The sequence below is a fragment of the Scleropages formosus genome, chromosome 14 (genome assembly GCF_900964775.1).
Source record: "Scleropages formosus chromosome 14, fSclFor1.1, whole genome shotgun sequence".
Lineage (NCBI taxonomy): Eukaryota > Metazoa > Chordata > Actinopteri > Osteoglossiformes > Osteoglossidae > Scleropages > Scleropages formosus.
The window spans coordinates 11,820,494-11,845,837 of record NC_041819.1 but is presented as its reverse complement, the minus strand read 5'-3'; the positions used below and the strand labels follow the sequence as shown (position 1 = coordinate 11,845,837).

The following is a 25,344-nucleotide window of genomic DNA, read 5'->3' as shown; positions in this document are numbered from 1 at the left end:
TTCAGTGAAAGGTACGTCTATACTAAATTACAAGTGCGAGTGAAAGTGAAGTACTTAGAATCACTGTTGGAGACCCTTACAGTACACTGACTTTAGAAGATTATCCAATTATGCTGAGTCTCAGTAGAGAACAGTGCACGATGGCTGTGGGCTGAGCACTTCACTGCTTCCAAACAGGTAGCTTTCCTTTTGTACTTGATCATACCTCAGCCTTTGAACCAGGGAGCAGAGATGACAGTTTTTATGTCTTCATATAGGGGGTGAAAATCATACGCAGCTTGCATTGAGCCGTTATGACATCTCTTTCTGCAAAGTGAGTCTGCCAGTGAGCCGATGAAATTGTATAGTCACGCCAAAGGGGTCTTTTCAGGACTATTAATACTAACATGTACTATTATATTAAAACAATTACTGATAATAAATACATAAAAGATAAGTAACATATCAGTCATTTATCCTTGGTTAAATAAAAATAAATAAATATTAGTTTATCTATGAATGATAACACAGCAGATGCAGGGAAAGTCACAGTCCAGAGGACCTGAAAGGTTAGGCAGTCTCAGTCAGATAGCTGTCAATGGAAGTCCTGTAGGTACGTAATAAATAAGCAACTCTGGCCCAAGTCCTTGCTGCCCATGCTAACCTGTGGTTTCATAACTTTGCAGCTCTCCCATGAGGAGAACACAAGCATCTAAAGGAGCTGCTGCACTGAGCAATGCTCTGTTATTCGAGGTACAGGTGCTCCTCGACTAACGATGGGGTTACGTTCCGATAAAGCCATTGTAAGTGGAAAAATAGTAAGTTGAGTACCGCACCTACTGAACATCATCGCCTAGCCTACCCTACCTTAAAACGTGCTCAGAACACTTACCATAGCCTACAGCTGGGCAAATTTAAGCAGGAGACACACATGGGCGTTTAGTAGGCATGACGGGAAGCAAAAACAAATTAATAAAACGCTTTCAAGACAGTATCGGTTGTTTACACTTGCGGTTGTTTACAATCGTTTGCGTGATCGCTGCAGAGACTGTGAGCGTGGATGAGTAAATGCTGCGGCTCACTGCCATCACCCAGCATCAGGAGAGAGTATCGTACCACATATCACAAGTGCGGGAACAGATCAAAATTAAAAATTCAAAGTATGGATTCCACTGAATGTGTATTGCTATTGTACAATCGTAACTTGAAAAAATTGTAAGTAGAACCATTGTAAGTAGAGGAGAATCTGTACTGCAGTCTGAAAGAATTATGAGAAATTACAAAGACATAAATTACTACTGTACCTCTTCTAAGGATAATATCTGTGCCACAGATCCTACATAAAAATCATTGGCACAATCTAGTCACATAGTATTGTACAAACAAATCTGGACACAAAACCACAAACAAAAATAAATTGAAATCATGCCCATAAGTTACATTATAAAGCAAAGTAAAAACAAATCACACAAACAAAACACATTTTTAAATCAACTTAAGCATTGTTCTATCATTACATTTCACTGTTTATTATGAAAAATTTTGTTTCCAATTCAGACATTTTTTTTAAATTCATTAACAAAGTATTTCTAACAACACCACATTTAGTAGATCACTAGGGAAATTAAATCTAATATATTCGGAGCTCAGACACTGTGTGAGGTTTAGATCTCCCTCCTGTCTTAACGTGCCTTTCGCAACTAATGCTGGTCACAGGCACACCAAGTAATATGGTCTATGGTTCCATACAGGGGTTTCTTTATTGCATGAGCTATAGTCCAGTCATATGGGAAATATAACACCCAAAAATGTTGTTGTGGAATTGTTCTTTGCATGTGTGAAAGATGCATGAGATTGCTTGGTGACCTGTTATGTTTTTAAAGAAAATGAAATCTAAAAAGTTTAACTGTGTTTTAGAATCAATTTTCGATGTATGTACCACATCTAGCGGATTTGACTTTTACACGCCATACGATAGCATACATTACATTAGACAGATCACATTAGGCAGATGTATTAATTAGTTGTTTACTACACTTAATGCATTTCACAACAGGGCCAAGGAGGAAATGCTAAACTAATTACCAAAACAGACAACTGAAGAACGTATTAAGTGCCCAAAGTACTGCATTTTGTTTTTAAAGTTTTATGTGTCTGAAGTCACTATTCTCTACTTACACTGTCCTTTCAAAATCAATAAAATAAAATGTACAAAATTCAACTAAGCATGATGCATTAACACACAAAACTGTTGTACCATTTGTAGCCAAAATCAATGGAAATATGCACAAAAAAATCCATCCAAAAGACAAATTACAACATCAAAAACCACAAAACTGGGCACAAAATGAGTGAATGCATGGATAAGGCCAATGATTCATTTGAGTTCCCTAACAGCAGTTTTAAAATTTGGGCATGCTTCTCTTTGCATGGACATTTCCCCGCAGGCATTCTAGCTGAAAACCCAAATAAATATACATTTTTTTTTTTATTTACAAGAATGTATTAACATTACATGTACAATAACTATGGCATATGAAGAATGCTAATCTTTGACAAAGATGGCTCATGCTTTAACACACAAAGTTCCAATAGTACAAATACATGTTCAATGTTCACAGCACATAAAATACACCAAGGAGAAACTTTTTATGCACAGGATGTTCCTTTTCAGAACAGAAGCCTAAGACTGATCATAATACATTTACAAGAATCAGCGTAATACAGGATCAGTACTGCAATAATGCAACTGTAATTAAGGAAATAATTGAGAGAAGAACGGTGTTTTTCTGCTACAAACTATTTCACCCTGCAAGGGCCCACATCCAAATTCCATGCCTCATTTTCCAAGGCTTTCAGGCATAACTGTAGTCAGGATGGACCCATCATGCTTACAGTGGTGTAGCTGAACTTGGAGAGCGAGGCGCCGGTGGTGGCGATGTCATCGTCAACTTGGTGGAGGCGCCGGCAGGGCTTTGAACAGCGGGTGAAGGTGGAGAGTAGAGCTTTGCGGAATCGCTTATTCATGAAGCAGTAGATGATGGGATTGACACAGGCCGAGGTGTACGAGAGCAGGTGAATGAAGGAGATGGGCGCCCCGGACAGGGCGCGATGGGCTGATTGAAAGTCAAAAGCCTTCCAGGTGTTCACAGAGTACACGGGCATCCAGCAGATGAAGAACATAGTAACAATGACAATAAGCATGCGGATCACTCGTTTCTTAGCCATCAACTTAGCCTCCGAGGTGTTGCTACGTGGACACTCTGCCTTGGCTGTGCCCACTGGAGTCAGTGCTGACATTTCCAAAGCGTTGGGCTTTTTTGCCACCTGAATGTAACAGCCATCATCCTCATCACTGCCAGATGACATTGTACCACTCAGACCATTCTTAAGACCTAAGGGGGAGAATAGTGAACACAACTGCAGCAGCTAATGGCAAACCATTTCTGAACATTATTTTTCATTGTACAATATGTGAGTTAAAAAAGTTCTGCTCCAGAGCTGCAGATGTTGAGTCATTACAACTGACAAAAGTTGTACTGAGTTGTAGTTTTATCAGTAGTACTAGTACTTCTACTAATCTTAATAACAATAATAATAATAATAATAATAATAATAATAATAATAATAATAATATAAGGCGTACTTACAGGGTATTGTAATTTTAATGTACAGAATGTTACTTTCTGACACTGAAAGGTGTATTCATTCAGTGATTGAAAGAACAGTATATATTGTTTAATTTTCCATATTTACACATACTGTATATAATTAAATAAACAATTTAATTACCGCTAAGTACAACTGAACACACACAACTGAACACAAAAAATTCTATTTATGGCATATACATGTAAAGGCATAGATTGTACACAAGTGGCACATATTAATATTTGCACAAAGTTGCATTAGCTAGAACGACATTTCTTTATTCACTTGTGCAGTTGGCTGCTTTTGCAAGTGATATATACTTTTCAAAACACTGAGAAAAGCAGACTTAAGTATTTTCAGCTTACCACCTCCTTCTCTTTTTTGCCCAAGTTCAAACCGTATTCCGCGATAGAGTTCCCGGGATATGAGTCCATAGGCAATGATCATCACAACTCCAGGGATGAAGAACAGGACAAACAACAGAAGGATGTACCTGAAAAGAAATGATGTCCAGAGGCAAATAAAATCCTTTCGGTGGAAAGTAGAGAACTTTGCACAGGGATCTGACAGGAGCCGAATACTAAGATACATGTGAAAGTCCAGAAGGAATAAGAAGAGCACGCAGAGCTCTGTGAGCACAGACAGCTCCTCTGAGTACTCACTGGCTGACTTTGGCAATTAAAGTTCTTGGAAGGTAAAGTAGCTGAGAGTGTTCAGCAGACCTTTGCAGTCTTCAAATGAGTGACGAGAGCATAATAAGTCATGAACCCCTGTCTCTCGGTGATACTATACAAGCTGATGAAAGAACTTCCTGGCTCACAGATTCTAAATTTGAAATGGGCTAAGCAACTGAAAATTAGCAATTAAATAATAAATATGTAATATGACGATAGCAACTGAACAGCAAATTATATAAAAATTCAATGAAGCAATACAAAGGTGTTAAACTGATATTACAGAATAAACTGAAACAGTTGAGAAAGCAAATGCTCATTGATTTTCCCCTTGCTTTATATTTTGTTCTTTGTAATTCTTCCTACCTCACTACTAATATTTTTGCTAGCAGTCACACTGTTAATGTCTGAAGATAGTTTCTACCTCACAGCTGTCCCTCTGTACCTGAAGCAGATTCCTTCCAGTGTTTTGCTGTGCATTTTTTATCTGTTCTTCCCTTGTGGAGGAAAAACACAGCCTACACTCACACTCTTCTATTCAAAAGCTAAAGTGATTCGGCAGGGGCTTTCATCATTTATTTGTTGAATTTCAAATCAATAACTGACACTAAAGGCTTGAATTAATTAGGGTCTGAAACTTAAAAATAAATAAATAAATAATAAGAGAGGCTTAACAGGAAGTGTCCACAGAATGGCCAGGGGTTGTGAACAGACTCATTCGACCCCTTACATCTCAAAGTAGGAATGCCTAATAGACTTTTTTGAGCGTCTGCCCATTCACTGCTGTCAGCTTTCAACTTATTGGACAGCATAAGCAGTGCCCGAGTGGACAGAAAAGACACCTGTCCTGCAGATTGCTCATCATCAGTCTTGGTCCTTCTGTCCCTTCTTATTCTCTATTAACAAGTGTACTTGGGAAAGTTTAAACTGGAGCATTTTTCTCCTCTGCGGTGTCCTTATTTACTGATTTAATGCAGCATGTTTTTACGAAAAATGTCTGGAAAGAATGTGTTCTGATCATTGGTTTCCAAAACCCAACAATACATACTGTAATTATCTTCTGTCATTGTCGCCTTTTCCGGCATTTAAATTATACTTTAACTTCTCTCCAAAGCGACTTACTTTGCTGAGCAACTTTCAGTTATTTATCCACATATACAACAGTGTAATTTTCACTGGAGCAATTCATGGCAAGAACCTTACTCCAGAGTACTACAGCATGACTACAAATCTGAACCTGGGACCTCTGATGTTCTCTGACCACAACGTTACCTGCTGCCCAAAGTAATTAATTGAAATTCAGATTCTTTAAATAATGCTTCTCAGTTGCTATAAATGAAAAAATTAGGAAGTACTGTATAAAAAGCTGCTCTGTAGGATATGAACAGAGATGGACACACAGACACACTAGCTAAACTGGTGTCTACCTTAGTGCTAGCTGAACTGGCTAACTGGCTAATTGAAAGCAAAGTAAGTTGGTTTTTTGCAGTCAATCACTGCGGAGTGCCACAAAGGCAGAGCCACAACTCATAGTCAGTTCTTTCTTTGCTGTATACATCCATCTTGAAAGTTCCAGAACTCACCATGACTGCTCCACCTGGCTCCGCGGCCAGCTCAGGCGACACATGTGTGCAGTGACATTATTGGGCTTGCTGAACGTTACCAGGGCACTGAAGATGGGGTAGGGGGTCATAAGAAGGAAGGAGATCACCCATGTTGCAGCAATCACCCGGTAAGCATGGGAACGGGTCTGCCACACCCGGGACTTAAGGGGGTTACAGATAGCACTGTATCTCTCAATTGCTATGGCAACCAGGCTGAAGGTGGAGATGCTCACTGAAATCCCTGTGGAGAAATAAAATGATGAAGAGAGTCAGTCACACACTCCACAGAACTCTCTCCCTCTTCTTGATTAACAGAAATTACACAGCACTTTGGTTAAGCACATAAGAGTCTAAACCGGGAATTGTGATAGTATTGTATCAGAAGAAAAAACAAAGAATGAGGCTCTAGAAAGTGTTGTGTTTCACATTATCGGGCTCAAAACGCAGCTGAATCAATATGTGTGATGCACAAAATGAGACTGCAATCAACCCTGCATAATGGCATCCTCAGCTACTCTAACTGCAGTACACTTATACACACTGTGAGGGTTTTTGCCTCTCTTTAATCTCTTGCTTTCAACTGCCTCCACACCTTTTAGCCTGATCCTATTAACGGCAGGTCTGAAGAACAAGAACAAACAGACACAGTAGCATTTCAATCACCTCATCAGACCACCTTTCCAAGTGCAGATTGTATGGACACAGAACAGAGCCTACAAGGTGCCACACGAGGTTTAATTGACATATTACTGCACAACAATTTTTAAAAACCACTTAGCGAATAGAATGGACTGTTGCCCATCGTTGCCTGTGGAGCAACACAAATCCGTTTACATGAATCCCTTGCATAAAGGGGTTAAATGTGAGTAAGGATAACTGTTTTTCAAAAGTGTTGACAAAAAACATTGCTATTGCCATTCATCACGAGTCTTTGTGATTTATGTTTTATTCAGTGTGGCTGTTAAAAATGTGTAGAGATTTGTCACATTGCAAAATCACACTGCTATTTCTCTTTAATTACTTAGACTAATATAAAAAATTGCCTGTGGATATCATAAATCAATTAGCCATACATAATATCCATTGCCAGTTTTACTACACATGTTTATCCATATGCAGTTTAACCCCAAATGAGTAATATCTTTCATAGGGCAGATATAAGAGAAATATTCCATGAGTTTTCTTGGGAAATGCAAGCCATTCCAAAAAGCAAGATTAATAAATGTAGAAATGATATGTAGAAAATAATGATAAATGCAGAAAATATTGGGGTATTAGAATAATTAGGATTATAAAGAAAGGCAGCACAGTGGAGCAGCAGGTAGCAAAGGTGCCTCACAGTGCATGGAATATGCGACTGGATATAAATTCAACCCCCACTCAGCTTGTGTGGTATTTCTGGATCTTCCCTGAATTCTCATGTATTTCCATCAGGTGATCTGGTTTCCTCTCACAATCCAAAGACATGTGTTTCAGGCAAACTGGTGACTCTGAACTACACGTGAATGTGTTCAGTTACCGTGCAATGGACTTATGTGTCATCCCAAAAGTACTCTGCCGCGTCTACAGCCTTCTGTACAATAAGTGGTTACCGACAGTGAATGAGTACTGAAAGATTTATAAAGAGACACTGAGAACAAATTTTTTATTTAATTAATTACTTTGGAGCTATTCATGTAAAATACTAGTCTGAAGACAAAACAATTCTGACCCATCATATCAAAGAAAAATATGCTCACCCAAAGCTCCAGATCAAACTGTTTATTGCAGAAATTGTCCTTTGTGATATAATTCTTTCCCCTCTCACCACAGTCACAACTATCGTGACACTGCATGGAACTGACTCCATTGAATTCCAGGAACTGTCTTACGAAGGTAAACTGTTATAAACACACAAGACCAAAACTATCCTACTCCATGAAAAGGCAGGAGAAAATGCATTTCTCAAGCACATATTTCTTTTTCATTCTTTTTTTTTCTGCCCAGCTTTTATATGACTCCAGGATCCAATCTTCTCATAGGTAAGCTGTAGCTTTCCATTCAAGTGCAATACATAACCAGCAGATTTTAAGAGGCTTTCTGTCTTCTGAAATTCTCAAGAACAGAAACTCATGGCAGAGGACTAAAGGTCTGCTTATTACACTTCTTTTATTTATCTGACCCCCTGCCCCCATTCGTAAAGTCTTAAGAGGAGAATTAACCAGGAATGTTTCTAAACATAAAGGCAGCCCACAGTTCAGTTCATATGACTGGTGTTTGACAGAACTGCAGGAATTTCACAACTTCTATTCTATTTGACAAAGGTCAGAACGTAATCAGAGGTCAGAGAGAGTTTCTACAGACATTGGATAGTCTTTTGTTCCAAAATTAAAGACCATCGAAACAGCAAATGACGCATACAATCTATAATGAAGATTCTATTTTCCAGCATAATAAAAGTCCATGGTGTAACCTATTATCTTATAATCTTTATGGAAAAACTTCACAAAAGGCTGGGAAATAGAGTAGATTTCCACCTTGTCATGAAGTCAGATTGTGACAGAATGCTTACATGACTAACACCATACAGATTGTCAGTTGATGTTGCAGAATTTACTAAATCTGTGATTTAGAGTTTATTTCAAAGTCTAAAGAAGTCCAATAGGTTATTTGGGATCAAAACTACACATTTTTTAGAAACTAGTTTAAATTATAAATTTAATCTTTTAAATGTTTCAATTAAATCCAGTCAAGTTCATCTGATTTTTGTTCCATCACACTTTGTTCATGTTTTGTATCCTTGCATTATTATGAAATATACAGTCTCTCTAAGCTAAATTCATTTGGTTTTAGCCTTGTGCTAACTGCATATGTTTTATACAATAGTAAAGTCACTCTAGCTGTTACGCAAGTTTTCAAAACACAAATTGGTGAATAGGGAAACAATGTCAATGTAATACAAAACTCGCATTGGCTTCCAGGCGATTTCATCCCTAGCATAACAAACTGAATGAGCTGCGCTCGGAGTAACACTGAAGTAAAGCTGAGTGCAGAGGAATACTTGTGACATTTGAAGAAAAGGTTAATTTTATAAAGAGTTCAGAAATTACAACTAAATTTTAATTCTTACTTTTTTGTATGTTAATAGTTTAATGCATTAGTACAGTACCAAACTTTCCACACCTTTTATCAAGGGTATTTTACAGTTGTTAATGCACCTGAAACGACATGGTATCTGCAATGTGTTACATTTATTCATTCAGCAGACACTCTCTAAAGTGACTTCCAGTGAACTCTTTGTAGCGTCATCAGGCAACATCTTATTCACCCAAAGTGACTTACAATGAATCACTCATCCACACACCAGTGAAAAGCACTGTCCCTCTGTTACTTCCTCACACACTGTGGGTGACACTTAGAGTCACCAGTCTACCTGAACAGCATCTCTTTGGACTGTGGAGGGAAACTGGAGCACCTGGAAGAAACTCAAACAGACACAAAACAAGAAAACTACAAACAGACTGAGTGGGGATGGAACTCAAGCCCTCTCTGAGATAGTAGTGTTACTCTCCGTGCCACCAAGCCACCCAATAATTTAACAGTATTAGTAAAATATATGTATTTTTAAGGGATGACTTAAGGAAGTGTTGAATTGTTATGTTATAAAGGTATTAGGATAGGAATTGCTTCACTTTATTGTAATAAAAAGGCTCATCATAGGATTATGACTTCATTGTTAGTCAAGGCTATACCAAGCACAGAGAAAATATTTCACTAAGGTTTTAGGGCACTGCTCTATATGTATCCCAACTGCCAACTGACTGGCTGTAATTGGGACTGTAGACTGCATTTTTTGTACAATGTTCTACTTAATAAAGCTCTTCTCATGACATGTTCATAACATGGTTATAACAATATTATGAAAGTATCATAAAGACAATGTAAACATATCTTTTGCTGTAATATATTTTCTATGAATTGATGCTTTTTGGTACTCTCAGACTGTAATTAACAAAATAAATTAAACATCCACTGAAATGGAACAACATTTACAAATTATAAAAACATTAGAGTTCTAGTTTTTTTCCTTGATAATCAGAAAAAAAGATTGCAGGCTGTCCTTTTTTACAATCTAGAAGTGTCCATTGCAATGTCTACCACAAAACAACAAAAGGCAATTACCCATGAAGTAGGCAACAATCTTGCACATGGCAGCACCAAAGATGAAGTCCTCCAGCAGGTTAGGGATAAGGGTGAATGGCATGCAGAAAATTGCCATAGTCAGGTCACTGACTGCCAGGGACAGCAGGAAGGAGTTGGTCACTGTGCGCATACGCTTGTTTACCAACAGCACCGTAATGATAAGCAGGTTCCCGAAGACACCCAGTAGAAAGATGAGTGAATAAAGCAGGATCCGCACAGAGTGCATCTCTGAAAAGTATAGAGACAATGAAAACCAGAGTGACAAATCTTTCCATCTTACTATAAAGGAAAATTCAGAAAATTTTATATATATATATATATATATACACACACACATATTTTTTTTAATACAGTGCCAAACTTTCCATACCTTTCACTGAGGATATTTTACAGTTACTAAGACACCCTAAACAACATTGTATACTGTCCGCAATGTGTTACATTTATTTATTTAGCAGACACTTCTCTCCAAAGGGACTTCCAGTGAACCCTGTGTAGTGTCATCAGCCCACACCCTATTCACCCAAGGTGACTTACAATGAGTCACTCATCCACACTCATCCAAACACACAGTCCCTCTGTTACTCCCTCACACACCATGGGTGACTTTTACGATGATGTATGATTATATGATTCTGGTTTTTATTAATTTCAATTAAATATCTCTCTTATGGTGAGAATGTAAAAAATCCATTAATCTATCCATTTTCATTGACAGCTTGTCCTGGTCAGGGTCATGGGGATCCACAGCGTATCCCTCAATCACTGGGCACAAGGCTGAGGGTCACCAGTTTAATGCCAACTCACCTCAACTGCATCTCTTTGGAAGGTGGGACTAAACCGGAGCACCCAGAGGAAGGATGTAAGAAATGTTGTTCACATATAATAACTATTCTTAGATCCTTTTAAGTTGCTAAAGGTCATTTTCACATCAATTGTACATAATGAAAGCAGACAATATTGTGAAGGCTTCCCTTGCACTTTTAGCATTCTGTAAGCAACTACACCAAGCATCTTTAAATACACTACGGACACTTTTCTTTAAAATGCTACATGCCATAAAGCCTACTATCAAAAACCAAGCGGTACTTTTATTGGCAATTATAATTTAAAAAATATGGCAGTTTCAAGATAAATAAATGTTCAAAGATCATTAGATAATTGAATTGTGAGATCATAGTTGGCTCTTCAAAGTTGTCGTTATCTCAAGAAATCGACAAGAATTTTTTTCACGTATAGTACATTAAGCTACATAATTAACTAAATTATTATCTCACTTCAATTAAGACAGAAGGTGTACTGATCTCTGTCAGAAATATAGATTTTAGAGGGCAATCTCATTGAATGTTTCATCATATCAATTCCAATAATAGCATTTAAGCAGTGTCATTAGAAGCGGAGCTGAAACTACATGAGTCTCTACTCAAAGTGCTAAAAGAACCTTATATAAAGAGGCTATTTTCATGTCAGCCTCTATTTACAACACATCCATCTGAAAATCATGCTTAATTTTTCTCACTCCTTGCCAAAACAGCACGGGCTCCAGTCATCAGAGACACCACAGTGATACCGTATCTACAACCAGTCACCTGCAGCCTTCAGCACTGACACTGGCATAAATTAACCCTGGCATCTCACTGAATGGTTTTTCACAAATGGTAGGAAATTCATTGAAGAGTAAATTAGCTTGCGATGAGACGCAAACTAGAACCGAAAATTTGAAAGGCTTTAAAGGATGTCAATGACTGAATTCACCTAAGGTTTTAACACCAATGTTTTTTTATTATTAATTCATTAAATAACTTTTTCCATCTTGATAACTTCCATTAATGGGCTCATTCTGTACTCCAGAATGAATCCAGTGTGACTTTCTGTATATGAAATTTTCTCTTGCTGTCTCTCCTCTCTGCCAGCTGTTTGCCGTCTGCTCATTCTCTGGTGTTAAAACACTATGTGTCAGTGGATTAAAGAATCTGGACATGAGATAAAGCATGCTCCGGGTCAGTCAATCCCCAGTCGTACCTTAAATTGGATCATGGTCTTCCTGGGGATGTCAGCGCATGAACCCTGAAGTCAACTGAGCTTAAGGGATTAGAGACACATGAGTGCTCTTTGTAGCACCAGGCGAAGCTAAGGACAAGTGATCTGAGACACGAGGGACAGATTAGCTCTGCGGCTGACTTCCCTGGGACACTATTTAATTCAAAGCTCACCCATCCATATGCTTATAACAAAGTGGAAGGTAGCTGCTGGTAACAGCAGAGCAGAAAGGCACAAAAAAAAAAATCTGAAAATGTGTTTGTTTATGGTAAACACAGGTGAGAAGGTGTTTGAACAGCCCTTCATTTAACGGGCTGGTGAATGTGCTGCATGGTCCAACCTGCAGTGTAATGTCTGAGAAGTGGTGGCTGAATCAATGACCTGCGAAGGATTTGCAAACTCATTAAACTTACATGCGAATGCAGTCAAAGGACTAACATCAAACTTTCATGACATTTCATGAAAGAAATTACTTGAAGCATGAATTGTATAAATTTCATACCACTATGTCCTTTTTACAAATCAGGAAGTCTGAAAAACTTTTATCTGTTTCCAGGGTGACTTTTTGCTGTGTATTAGAATTTCACAATTATCTGCGTTTTTAAAGTACATAGTTCAATAACAGAAAACAGCATTAACTCCTTTAAAGACAGCTAAATAGAAAGGTACTGTTAAGCTTACAAATTAATACTTTTAGTTATGTACTTCTCTCAGTTGTTCTGAATAATGGGCCAAAGCATGTGGAGAAACAGTTATGAACATGCAGATTTGATGCATGTTTAAAAAAAAAAAAATCATCAACCATTAGTAAAGCTTCATTACAGATTTTTTTCTGATTATTACAACTTCATTGACAAGCCTTTTGGTGAACTAAGCACATTTGAAATACATATATCTACATACTCACCTAATCAACTACATTCACAAGTAACAGTAACCAACTACACACCATTACACAGAGCTTTTCATAGGCAGCCTTTAAAATCACACATAAGGTGTTGAGGTCATTAGGACAGGTAGCAGTAAACAACATCCCAAGTGATTCTACACACAACTTGGATATAATTTTTAGATATGATATTTTTTTAAGAGACAGCGGGTGCAGTGGCGTAGTGGGTTGGACCGGGTCCTGCTCTCTTGTGGGCCTGGGGTTTGAATCCTGCTTGGGGTGCCTTGCGATAGACTGGCATCCTGTCCTGAGTGTGTACCCTCCCCCTCCAGTCTTGCACCCTGTGTTGCAGGGTTAGGCTCCAGCTCCCCGCAACCTCGCAGGGGACAAGTGGTTTCAGATAATGTGTATGTGTGTCATAGGGGGTGCGGTGGCGCAGTGGGTTGGACCACAGTCCTGCTCTCCGGTGGGTCTGGGGTTCGAGTCCCGCTTGGGGTGCCTTGCGACGGACTGGCGTCCCGTCCTGGGTGTGTCCCCTCCCCCTCCGGCCTTACGCCCTGTGTTACCGGGTTGGCTCCGGTTCCCCGTGACCCCGTATGGGACAAGCGGTTCTGAAAATGTGTGTGTGTGTGTGTGTGTGTGTGTATGTGTGTCTCCAGTATGAGGTAAATGCTGGCAGAGATATGCACACTGCGTTCCTTACAGGACAGTCCTCAGTGGTTCAGACTGCGTGCGTGTGTGTGTGTGTGTTTAAAGAAATGAAGGCAATACCCAGGCAGGAATTAGTGAAAGGGCAGAGTGAAAACCAGACAAAAAGGTATTTTTTCACACACACACTGTCTGAACCACTTATCCCATACAGGGTTGTGGGGAGCCAGAGCCTAACCTGGCAATAAAGGGCGTAAGGGTGGAGGGGGAGGGGACACACCCAGGACAGGACACCAGTCCATCGCAAGGCACCCCAAGCAAGGCAGGAGCCGGTCCAGCCCACGGCACCACCGCACCCCCACCAAAAGGTATTCTATAAATTTAAATGGTACATATAACAATGTTAGAACACGTTCTTACCAAGCAGAATAAATGTGAATGAATCACATGTACTTTAACTGATCTATGGAATCTATTAAGCAGTCTAGATTCCAAACCCAGGATGAAAAATTGGATCAATAAAAACAATAACAGTTGATGATGAAATGCCATAAATATTACTGTATATTGAATTTTGGATTAGACATTTGTGTTGTATATGCTACATCCTGCACTGTCCTCTTATCAGTATAAATGTCTAGCTAAAGATTCAGATAATAAAGTTAAGAATGTTTTCTTTTCTGCTAACAAAACATATACATCACTCAATATCAGATTTTCAGATATAATATATATAGGAAAACCAAATCACTTAATATCTATCTAATCTTACAAGACAATATACAGCATATCTGCAATTGCTTTAACAAATAGCATTCAGAATAAGGGTTGAAATACATTGAGCAGATAGATATATGGGTCTTCCACAAATCAGTTTTATTTGTATGATTGCTACAATGTCTTTGATGTAGCAATTTTCACAATATTGGTAAACCACTAAACTGACACATTCCCTGTTTAATTTTGTGGTAAACACGCACACACCAGCTGGAATTGCTTGTCCCAAGTGGGATCACAGAGAGCCGGAGCCTAACCCAGCAACACAGGGTGCAAGGCTGGAGGGGAGGGAACACACCCAGGACGGGACACCAGTCCATCACAAGGCACCCCATGCAGGACTCAAACCCCAGACCCACCAAACAGCAGAACCTGGCTAAACCCGCTGCACCACCATAATAAACAGATGTAAATAAAATATCTAAGTACTGAGCTGAAAATTAATAAGCAAGCAACCTGATTCTGTATAATGACTTGTCTTATTTCTGTAGATACTTTTTGGATAAAAACAGTAGAGTGAGCAGCACTTCCTACTTGCTACACTTCCAAGATTTCTTTGTTCTGTGTTTCTATACTCTCTGTATATTTCTGTAAATATCCGAAAATAGCGGAAATGAAAACTGCCTCAAAATCTTGTATTTCTTAAAACAGCCAGTTTTTATCCCATGAACATTAGTTATTCATTTAGGTGGTGCAACACATGTACTTTTGACTGGTACTACATATGCATTTATACCACTTGAGAGCCAATGGGGGTTCTGGCCCAAGCCAGGAGGTGGGAGCATCTTCACGGACGGCTCCCAGGGACATGCCTCTCCCCTAATTGAATGATGATGGCCAGCTGGCCCCCTTAAGGAGCAATTCTAAGGACTATAAAGGCAGCTGGTCTGAAAACTCAGGCAGCAGTGTTTGGTGGAAAGAGTTTTGGTTCTTGTCAGGTATTGTGTTAGTTGTTACTAGCAACCCAGAACAGTCTGTTGCAGTGTTGTTTATTTTGGTTCAATAAAACCCATTTTTCTTATAGCGCTGTTCTCTCTGGCTTTAGTTGTTCCCTGTGGCTCCCTCTGTCCCAAACCCAGTAAAAACTTATATAATTTATAATCTGCATGGAGGGTCTTACAAGAAACTTTTGTCTAAATTAATTATTGCAAGTAAATGGTGCCACCAGCTGTTCATCTATTTGTGCTTTTAAAAACATATCTTAATATATCCAACACACTTGTCAAAAGAGCTGTCACCTGTTAATAAGGGATAACATCCCATGGTTAAAATGATTGCTCCCTGAGAGTTGAGCACTGCAGCAACAGTGACATGGTGATTCTTTTTTTTCTTATCTGGTTCAGTTTTAAATGACAATCTTACTGTAATGGTTTCCACAAATCAATGTATTGTCAATTATCTGTGTAAAAGGGACACACTGACTGAATTTGAAAAGGTAGGACAAGCAGTTTCAGACAGTGAGTGTGTGGGTGTTTGTGTGTGTGTTTTTGATCAGCAATCTATCAACAAGTGATTTTTTTTTTTTTTTTTTTTTTTTGTGGCACAGTTGATATTTCACACTGCTGTGTAGATTAAATTTGTCTTGTCATAACAGAGGCAAAAATTTTACCATGCAATATGTATCAAAAACATGATTATTTACAACCTCACAGACCCCTAGAAGTTAGTTGGTCCAAAAACAAATTAGGACTAACAACCAAATTCACATGATTCATATGGATTCACATATCATCACTTAAGACAATATTTTGATGCATATTCTTCCACAACTTCTTTGTCCTTTATTCATTATTACATTTCAAAATGTGTGTTTCATTTTAAAAAGACTTTGTTCATGTGACTGAGAGTCCAACCCCATAAAGCCTACTAAGGGAAGAAAGAACATTACTTATGAATAAAATACACATCTGTTGAAAAAACCTGAGAGCGTAGGTATTTCAGTGGTATAAGAACTTGTCAGGTATTGGGGGACAGAAATGATTAACTATGGTAGTCAACCAAGTGCTACAGGTTTGCTTGGCAATTGGGGTATATGCCCCTTTCTCCTTGCTTTACTTATGGAATATTTACATGGAAATCTGATGCAAGCAGAGGTATTATGGGGATAATAATAGAATATGCCCATCAATAACCACAAAGGATAACTGTGCTGTTGTGTTTCAGCAAAGGTCTATTTTACAGAAAGGTTAAATAAAAGCTTGTGTGAATCAATCTTTCTGAACATGCATTTAGCCATTATGTACGCTGTCTGTTAATAAGTGCAAGTAAAAACCTTGTGAAGTGTATTCAACGCTAGAACGTTTGAAGTAAACAAAAACCTACCCCACCAACCTGTATGAAATACAGATGCTTAAAAAGGGTGCCCAAATTGCTGGCATATACTATGAAATATAATGCAATTCATTTCAATTAGTCTAACACATACTTAGATAAATAAAGAATAGATTTTCTTTTGGGGCATCTAGAAATATTTTCACAGACTGTAAAAATGTATTCCACATTTGTGTGGGACTACACCCCAGTGTGGATTTGACAAACTTGTTTACTGACACTATGTCTGTGCAGAAAGGGGTTATTATTTATTTGACACTTCTCTTCAAAGCAACTTGCAAAATTGGGTTTGCATACTGAGCTGCTTTTACCCATTTATACAGCTGGATTATTTCGAAAAAGCTTATTGCAGGAAGGGAGGGATTCAAACCTGGATACTCAGCTTGCAAGGCAGCAGCTCTAAGAGCAACATTACGTGCTGCCCCAGGGATGTGCTCTGTAACAAACAAAAAATGCACATCTCTTTTCAGACATCAAAAAGCCTTTTACAGACCTGAGTCAGTAAAGCACAAATAAACCCTATGTAACTGATGTTCTGTGTGGATGATAAAAGTAAACTGATGCTTCATGTTGTTCCAATACTGCCCATGTGTCAAAAGGGCAATGCTGGAGAAAGATGCTGGAGCTCAGGGTGCGGAATGGGAATGGGTTCCTTTCATTTTTGGCCAAGTGACATGATCTGGCACATCTAAAATGTATTGTAATAAGGGCAGACATCATTAATTAAGTTTATGTTGTAATCTACATAGCAATTACTTGGAATTTTGCCACCGCTAAAAACAATAAATTACATTAATGGACAATACTGAAAAAAGTGATTTTTGTCTAAAGTGCACAAAATGATAGACCTGCCCTCATTCCTACTACAAGGAGTGAAGCTCTATTGTCATTATTACTGTATGAAATCATGGTCAAAAGATACCACGTGGCGAGCTGGAGCCTAACCTGGCAACACAGGGCATAGGGGTGGAGGGGGAGGGGACACACCCAGGACTGGACGCCAGTCTGCCGCAGGGCACCCCAAGCGGGACTCGAACCCCACACCCACCGGAGAGCAGGACCCACCGGAGAACGGCCCCGCCCCCCAATACTAATGCAAACTGCATATTTCAGTTATTTTTATTTTTTTTTAAAAAAGTGATGCAGAACGTCTTCATTATGAATAGTATTTTAATTAAAATTTCACATGGCCAGATGTATTAAAACATTATGAAGACATTTTTTTATCCAGTAAAATGTGTGATCTTGTCAAAGGTCTCAATACCTTTGCAAGCCACTGTAACTACAGGGTGCCTTAAGTCTGTTGTGATCAGCAGACGCTATTCATACTACATTTTACACGAAAAAAAATGTTATTAAATAGAGTAAATAATAAGATAATACTTGATATCTTTTACATTCAATGAATAGGATAAAATAAAACGGAAAGCTTTAATAAGTAATAATTTAGTTCAAAACGCAGTTCGGCATGTGCGTTTTTTTTTCCGTCTTGTACCTTGCATTGAAGTGTATTTCATTAATACATGAGTCGGAGTTGATCTCTAATAATAATAATAATAATAATAATAATAATAATAATAATAATAATAATGTGGGTTGTCATTCGACGTGGGACAGGCAGTTGAATAATTAATAAACATGACAAGTCACCTGTCAAGTGTGATGCAGTCTTACCTTTGTGCGAGGGCGGCTGCAGGTTCGGACCCACGGACACGCTCCCGCAGGCGGAGATGTTCACTCCATCAGCGGCATTCGTGGCCGCGCTCAGGGACGAATTGCTTTGTGCTTTCATACACTCCGCAAAGGAGGAGTCTTCTTCCAACTTTGGTACATCCATTGTTCTTTTAGTCTGAGAATATTTTAACCCGCATTAACAGAAATATGACTATAAGCACTGGACATAATGAGATACAGAATTATTTTGTTGGAAATACGCAATAACGGAATCCGTGCATTTATAACCGCATTGATTGTAACAATGGAGTAACTTCTGTTCTTTTCCGGGCTGAATGAATGAATGAATGAATGAATGAATGAATGAATGAAATATGACGTGGGTCTCGGTTCCACGTGCCCTACAATGTTGGTAGGTATATAACGCTGTGTGCTGAAGTGAGAATACCTGGAGATCCTGCTGTAGCAGTGATTTGTCACTGATCATTAAACTCTTCTCGTTTCTGGTCTTCGCAGGGAGGCACGTTCACTTATTGAATCCCCCCTTTTTCTCGCGCAGCCTTTGATCACCTTTCTCTCGGGGACTGTGGGTCCGCGGAGCACCGAGCCGCTGCTCTCGGTGAGATTTATGTCAGAGGCAATGTCGTGGGTGGAGGGACTCATGCTTTGGGTGGAGAGAAGTTCACCCATTCTGCCGCACGTTACACGGAGGTCCGCGTAGAGGCGCTGCAGCGCCACCTAGTGCTCCTTCCTTTGCATTGTACTCTACGGCCTGTTCGTGCATTTAAACCGAGAACTTGAAAATACGGTTGTACATAGTTGCGTGTCATCAATAATACATATTTTTACATTTTCTGCATTTTACACTTATTTAATCCCAGCTGTCGCACCTGTGTATGAGCTTTATTCTTGCAAGTTGCGAATAAGTAGGAGGAAAAAACAGATTCCATTTGATCCAACTCATTATCCAGTCAAAATGCATTAATTAAGAGAAGTCAATTTATTCGGCTTTTAACTAGTCTCATAAGACTAGTCTGAGGAATCCCAGCCAAGGTGACTTCATATTCCACAGATATAATACTTAACATCACTCATAGTCAGTCAGTCAGTCAGTCAATTGGATAGATAGATAGATAGATAGATAGATAGATAGATAGATAGATAGACAGATAGACAGAATCTTCTAAACCAAAGTAAAGCATGTGAAATTGTGAGGGTTTTCGTTCCCTGTCCTTTAAAAAAACTTATCAACTTACTCATTACTTATAGAGGCTCGAAGGCATTAAGTTGCAGCAAAAAGGACCGTCAGTCTTCTCTCACAAGCAAACAGCTACATTAGAGAGAAGGGACAATGAAAGAGACAGATGAAAAGGGAGTACCACTGCATCTCTTTCAGGGACTCATTTCATTTTGGATTATGCATGAGAAGTTATACTCAGAGGAGACCCTTGGAAAAATAGTGCAGGACCAAAGGATAGAAATTAAACTTGTTTTATTTTCACTCGTGTTCTTTATAAGGACCAGAAAATATATGAAATGTATAAAACAATTTGATTTACTGAGCTCATTTCTCAACTTTTATTGAATTAATGATTACATGAAGGGAGGGTGCGGAGCACAGCGGGTTTGGCCAGGGCCTACTCCCTGGTGGGTCTGGGGTTCGAGTTTTGCTTGGGGTGCCTTGTGACGGACTGGCTCCCCGTCCTGGGTGTGTCCTCCGCGCCCCTCAGCCCTGCGCTGCCAGGTTAGGGCCCGGTTCACCCTAAGACCCTGCTTAGGGCAAATGGTTTCAGACTCTGTGTGTGTGTGTGTGTGTGTGTGTGTGTGTGTGTGTGTGTGTGTGTGTGTGTGTGTGTGTGTGTGTGTGTGTGTGTGTGTGTGTGTGTGTGTGTGTGTGTGTGTGTGTGTGAATAAAACAGTAGCTCCAGAGGCAAACCTAACATGCTGAAGCTCCAAGGCATTTTTTTTCAGGAGCTTTAATTTGCAACATTTCGGGAGCTTAAATTGCCCAATTTTATACTTTGATGAAAGCAACAAGTTCAGTTCGTGAAGATCTTTGCTGTGGACATCTTTTCTGCAGAAAAGGATTACACCAATGGAGAGAACCACAGCAATAGTGACATGTAACTTCTTGAATGAGAGAACGACAGGAGAGCTTAGTGACAGGAAAGGGTCGTCTGGGCTGCTCTTGATACACTGACTTTTTTGTGTTTCAAATGACTTGATCATATTGCATTTACAACCCACAAGACTTAGGGAACAACTAAAACACACAGGTTTGCAAACAAAACTTTTCAGTAGCGGATTGACAAATGATAACAAAATAAAACAAACCTTTTATTTATTTATTTTTTGAAAGTAAGGGTACAAAATGTATGTCATCACCTGAGCTTACTCTCAGGCTGGATGTGTCTTCTGTTCAAATATTTGCTTGAGGGCCATCCATAATGGAGCCCTGCGAGTCCTCTGTCTGTGCATTAGTTGGTCCGCGTGTGCTGTCTGGGGCAAGCACCCGTGAGTGTCCCCACTGGGCTGGCCCGCACGCAAGACTCTGCGTCGCCTCGGAGTTCGTGCCTGGATGAATGGACCTGGCACCTGAGCGACCCGTCGAGCCCATCAGCTCCACCAGGCACTCCATCTCAGTCTCAGCGCTGTCGCACACACCGCCTGTGGTTGCGTCATTCCCCACTAAAGGGGTCAACGTGTCTCCGCTTACGGCTGAGATGTGTGCTGCAGAGAACATGTGTGCAGCGTGTACAAACTGAACACACGGTAGCTGTATGGTCATTGAGGCTGGCAGAATTAAAGAAGCAATGGCTTCAACTATAATGACAAAAGTTTCACAACTTAAACATCATCAAAGCCTCTGCAGAGGAACTGGCATGAACTGCACACTCATTCACACAGGAAGTAACTTCTGTTTAACAGCAAACAAGTGTGCTGCGCAGGTAATATTCAGGTTATTCCTCTTCCTCTGTCAAGGATTAATTTTATAATACATTTCCATTATTTTTAGTTGACCTTCTCTATATTTTGCATTGCATTTCCCATTGTCATTTACCCAGCTGTCCAGCAGACCATCTAAACACACATATACCTCAAATTTAGAGTCATCAATCTAACTGAAACACAAATCTTTGGACTTTGCAAAGAAACAAGAGCACCTGGCGGAAACCCTTATGAACAGAAGGAAAGCTATCAGATTCTAGAAAGGATGTTGACATGGTGTTCATTTGCACCAGCCAGCTTTTACAAACTTGTAGTTTTGTTTTAATTACGCCATTAACTTTTCAGATGCTTGAAAAATGCTTTCCATGTAGAACTCCCTGAAAAATGTAAATGCACACCTATGATGAGCATATGTGATGAAAATATAACATTGTTACACCAAATAGGATACAAGGATTGTGGGGGGGGGGGGGGGGGGGGGGGATTTCCTTTAATAAAGTTAAAAAAAAAAAAAAAAAAAAAAAACATGAATGACTGATCATCACACCTTTGTTTGCCAACTTGAAAGATTATAAATGTCTTACATCATGGAAAACTTAAAACCATAAAATTACGATTAGTTCCCCATTTCGAAATACCTATTTATGAAAGCACCTCATCATTTATTTTAGTCTGAGATAGGCTGCACTCACAGTCCTGTTCAAGACACCTCTGTTAGTTATTTTGGTTTTTTTACCTTTGACATTGTGCTTATTTCTCTGCTTGCTGTGTAGCAAAGTGTAGTTTCCTGTGTTACTTGTCGGGTATTTCCACTTAAAAGGCCCAAAGTGTCCAACTGCTGCCCACAGCTCTTTTTCCAATGCTGAGACACTTCACCGATCTTTGCTTAAAGAACCCTACTAAATTTATGAAATGCATATACATTTCATAAATTTGTATATATAACATACTATATACATATATATATGTAACATACTAAATATATATAATTGACTTTTTAAAAATATTTTCCAGTATACTTCAGGGAAATAAAAATACCTTTTAAAAAGCTTTAGTCACAGCTACATATTTTCCCTAGTTTCCAAATTTCTGCCAGACCCTTTTGGTAGAAAATAAACATCCCAAATCAAGTGTGACATTAAATGAGAAACAAGAGTTATTAAAATGTCTCAATGCCTTTTTTCCCAAAAAAATCCGTTATTGAACATAGTAACTTCATGCAACTCTTATCCCATCCTCACGGCTCCTTGGTCTTGCCGGTTTCCTGAGTAAACCTGCAATGTGATGACAACGGAAAGTCAGACGCGTCCAATAATTTGTACTGTAAAATGTTTTAACGCTGTGGATACTTTTTGACTTGCCCTTGTATATCTTGAAAACATATTTTGACAACTAAATTATTAAACACGTATTGTACGGCAACTCTTTTTGCAGTTGTCTACCAACTTGTCAGGTGTTAGAGGAGCCAAAAATATTAAAACAGTAGTGTGTGGAGCTGTACACAAACACTGAGAACATTAGTTTTGAGTTCTGCGGGGACACATCGCCCCTCTTTATTCCTATGCCACAGGGAAAGTGGTACAGGGCACTCTCGAGTTACATGCCTGCCTCCTTTCTTGTACCTAAAATTTTTGTAATTTCTATCTGTTGCAGTGCATTTTAAACTTCTGATAAAGGGAAACAAATCAATAGTATGAATGTTCACAGTGGGCTTTTCATGATAGACTTGGACATTCGTTGTATTACCTCTAGTTAGAGACACTAATAGAAGTTCAGCAGCGGAATTAAGCAGCATATTGCGACAAAAACGGTATCCATCTTGAGCCATCTGCTTCTGTTTCTCTGTTGCTCTCTTGTGCTCTCAGCCTCTGAATTGAGACAGAAAAACCTAATATGTGTACTAGCAACACATGATCCTCTTTAAAGTTGAGCACAAACTTGGAGAATCCAGCCGGCCTTGCCGACAATTCATCAATCTATTGTATGATATTGTTATTAATTTATAAAATAAATCAATTATGGAATTACAGTTTTATTTAAAGTCAATATTTTAATTCAGTGGCACTCGTTCTGAATTGTACTGAAAACCAACCATAGAATTGTACACTACCGCAATGTCCAAAAAACTAGAAAGATTTAATGAAATCTCCACTATTTCAGTGCTTAGCTCACATCATTATTCAAAGTGACAGTTTGTGAGATTATTTTTTTCAGAACTTTATTTAACATGAGGGACTATGTACCTTGAACGGGTGCTGTTAATGAGTCATACAACGGATGGATACAGAGTGTGTAGCCATAACCTTTATGTCACTTTAGTGCTGTCACTGATGAATCCACCAAACATCTACTGAAACTAACAGGAACTATCAAAATAATATATTGCTATTGCTAATATAATGACAGAACAACAAGTTACAGGACTTTTTTGTTTGAGCGCCTCATCTCGGCATTCGTAGCTGGCCAAATGGACAAATGTACTGTGAAGCTGCTTACCTCGAATGAAGAGCCTGATGAAGTGACCCATTCCCGTTTCTCCACTGTCACAATTTGCATTACACTTATACTCTCCTGCGTCATCCAGAGTAAGGTTTTTAAATTCAAAGTGAATCAGTCTAGTCAATATGTTTCCAGTGCTTTTGTTTAGCTCTGATACCTGGGTGACATATCTGTTTATGTCCGTTAGTTCTGCACAGTTGTCTGAGGAATATTTGCACCAAAATGCACTTTGCAGTCTACATTCCATCACTTTATATGTAACGTTGCAGTGGAGCTGCAGTTTATCTCCCTGTGTCCTGTTGAACACTGCCCGTGCATAAGAGACACTGAGACTCCCTGCAAAATGGAATAAAGTACATTCGTCACGGACAGTAATACATGATATTTCAAAAATTTATATCACAAATTCGTCCCCTGCTCTTTAAGAATGCATTAATCGGAACATATTTCCCATTGTGAACTCTATATGTTTCTAGGACACTCATACATGGGTTTAGATTAACATGTCTAGTAAAGTCACTTTGAGTCTTTTGTGACACTACTATGGCTCCGGTGGGTTTAAAAGAAACGCGTTACTACTTACCTATGCTTACTGATGGTGGGGTGTGCAGCAAGAAAGTCACCAAAGCCAACAGTGCTCCTGTACTTCTGAACAAAGACATCCCGAATCGCACATAGTCTCGCTTAGGATAGATGCGTGACACAAAAGCAAGTGTTGTCACTGTTAACTGTCAGACAAAGGACAAGACTGCTCTTCTCTTCCACTGAGAAAGGAAAAAAAGTCACCCACAAAGCTATTTTCCACTAACACCTGGTGCAAAAATAATCTACCAACTGCTTCCATTATGTGACAAACTTATAATACGGTGGTCCGTTTGACCACATCTCTCTAGAACCCACGCTTTCAGGCCTGTGCAGAAAACCAAAGGAAATGAGGCTCTGTGTGTATGTGTGTGTGTGTGTGTGTGTGAGAGAGAGATTCTTTTGCACGTAGGCCTGCAGAATTTTTATTCCAGATGCAATTAGAAGTATTGGAAAATGTGATTTATGCTGTACCTCATGGGTGCAGAGAACTAATCCCTGACCATTACGTCAGTGCTTCTCACCTACTAACGTGTTTTTACAGGAAGGTACTGAGTGTGAAGAGGTTTAAGTAATCTACATGATATCTGCGACATGTGTCACTAGCAAGTACAATCTGCAGATTGCCTCCCTTTAGTGTTTTTTTTTTCCTTTTACAGTTCAGTCAACATTTAAGTATACTTGCTCCAAACAACTTTTTTTTCTTTGGCTTCTCATAATTGACATTTTACATTGTATATGTTTAAGTAAATGCTGGAACATTGTCTCTAAATGTTGGATTCCTACAAATAGCAACACTTTGATATAAGAGCTTCACAGAAAGGAGTCATTCAGTTAAGAGGCACTGAGCGATGAAGTCCAACGT

At 39.1% G+C, this 25,344-nt stretch overlaps 1 protein-coding gene and 1 long non-coding RNA gene across 2 annotated transcripts; both read right to left on the bottom strand.

The window, feature by feature from the left end:
- Positions 1-2,850: 2,850 nt before the first annotated feature.
- On the bottom strand, positions 2,851-18,612 carry LOC108920483 (cholecystokinin receptor-like). Its single transcript, XM_018729243.2, has 5 exons — positions 18,450-18,612; positions 10,070-10,318; positions 5,888-6,149; positions 3,996-4,123; positions 2,851-3,374 (listed from the first exon to the last, which is right to left on the bottom strand). Exons 1-5 carry the CDS (start codon positions 18,610-18,612, stop codon positions 2,851-2,853), a joined length of 1,326 nt encoding a protein of 441 aa, XP_018584759.2.
- Positions 18,613-22,433: 3,821 nt separating this feature from the next.
- Positions 22,434-25,115, bottom strand: LOC108920526 (uncharacterized). Its single transcript, XR_001964999.1, has 4 exons — positions 24,481-25,115; positions 23,895-24,233; positions 23,145-23,266; positions 22,434-22,672 (listed from the first exon to the last, which is right to left on the bottom strand). It is a non-coding gene; the product is annotated as an uncharacterized LOC108920526 (long non-coding RNA).
- Positions 25,116-25,344: the final 229 nt, after the last annotated feature.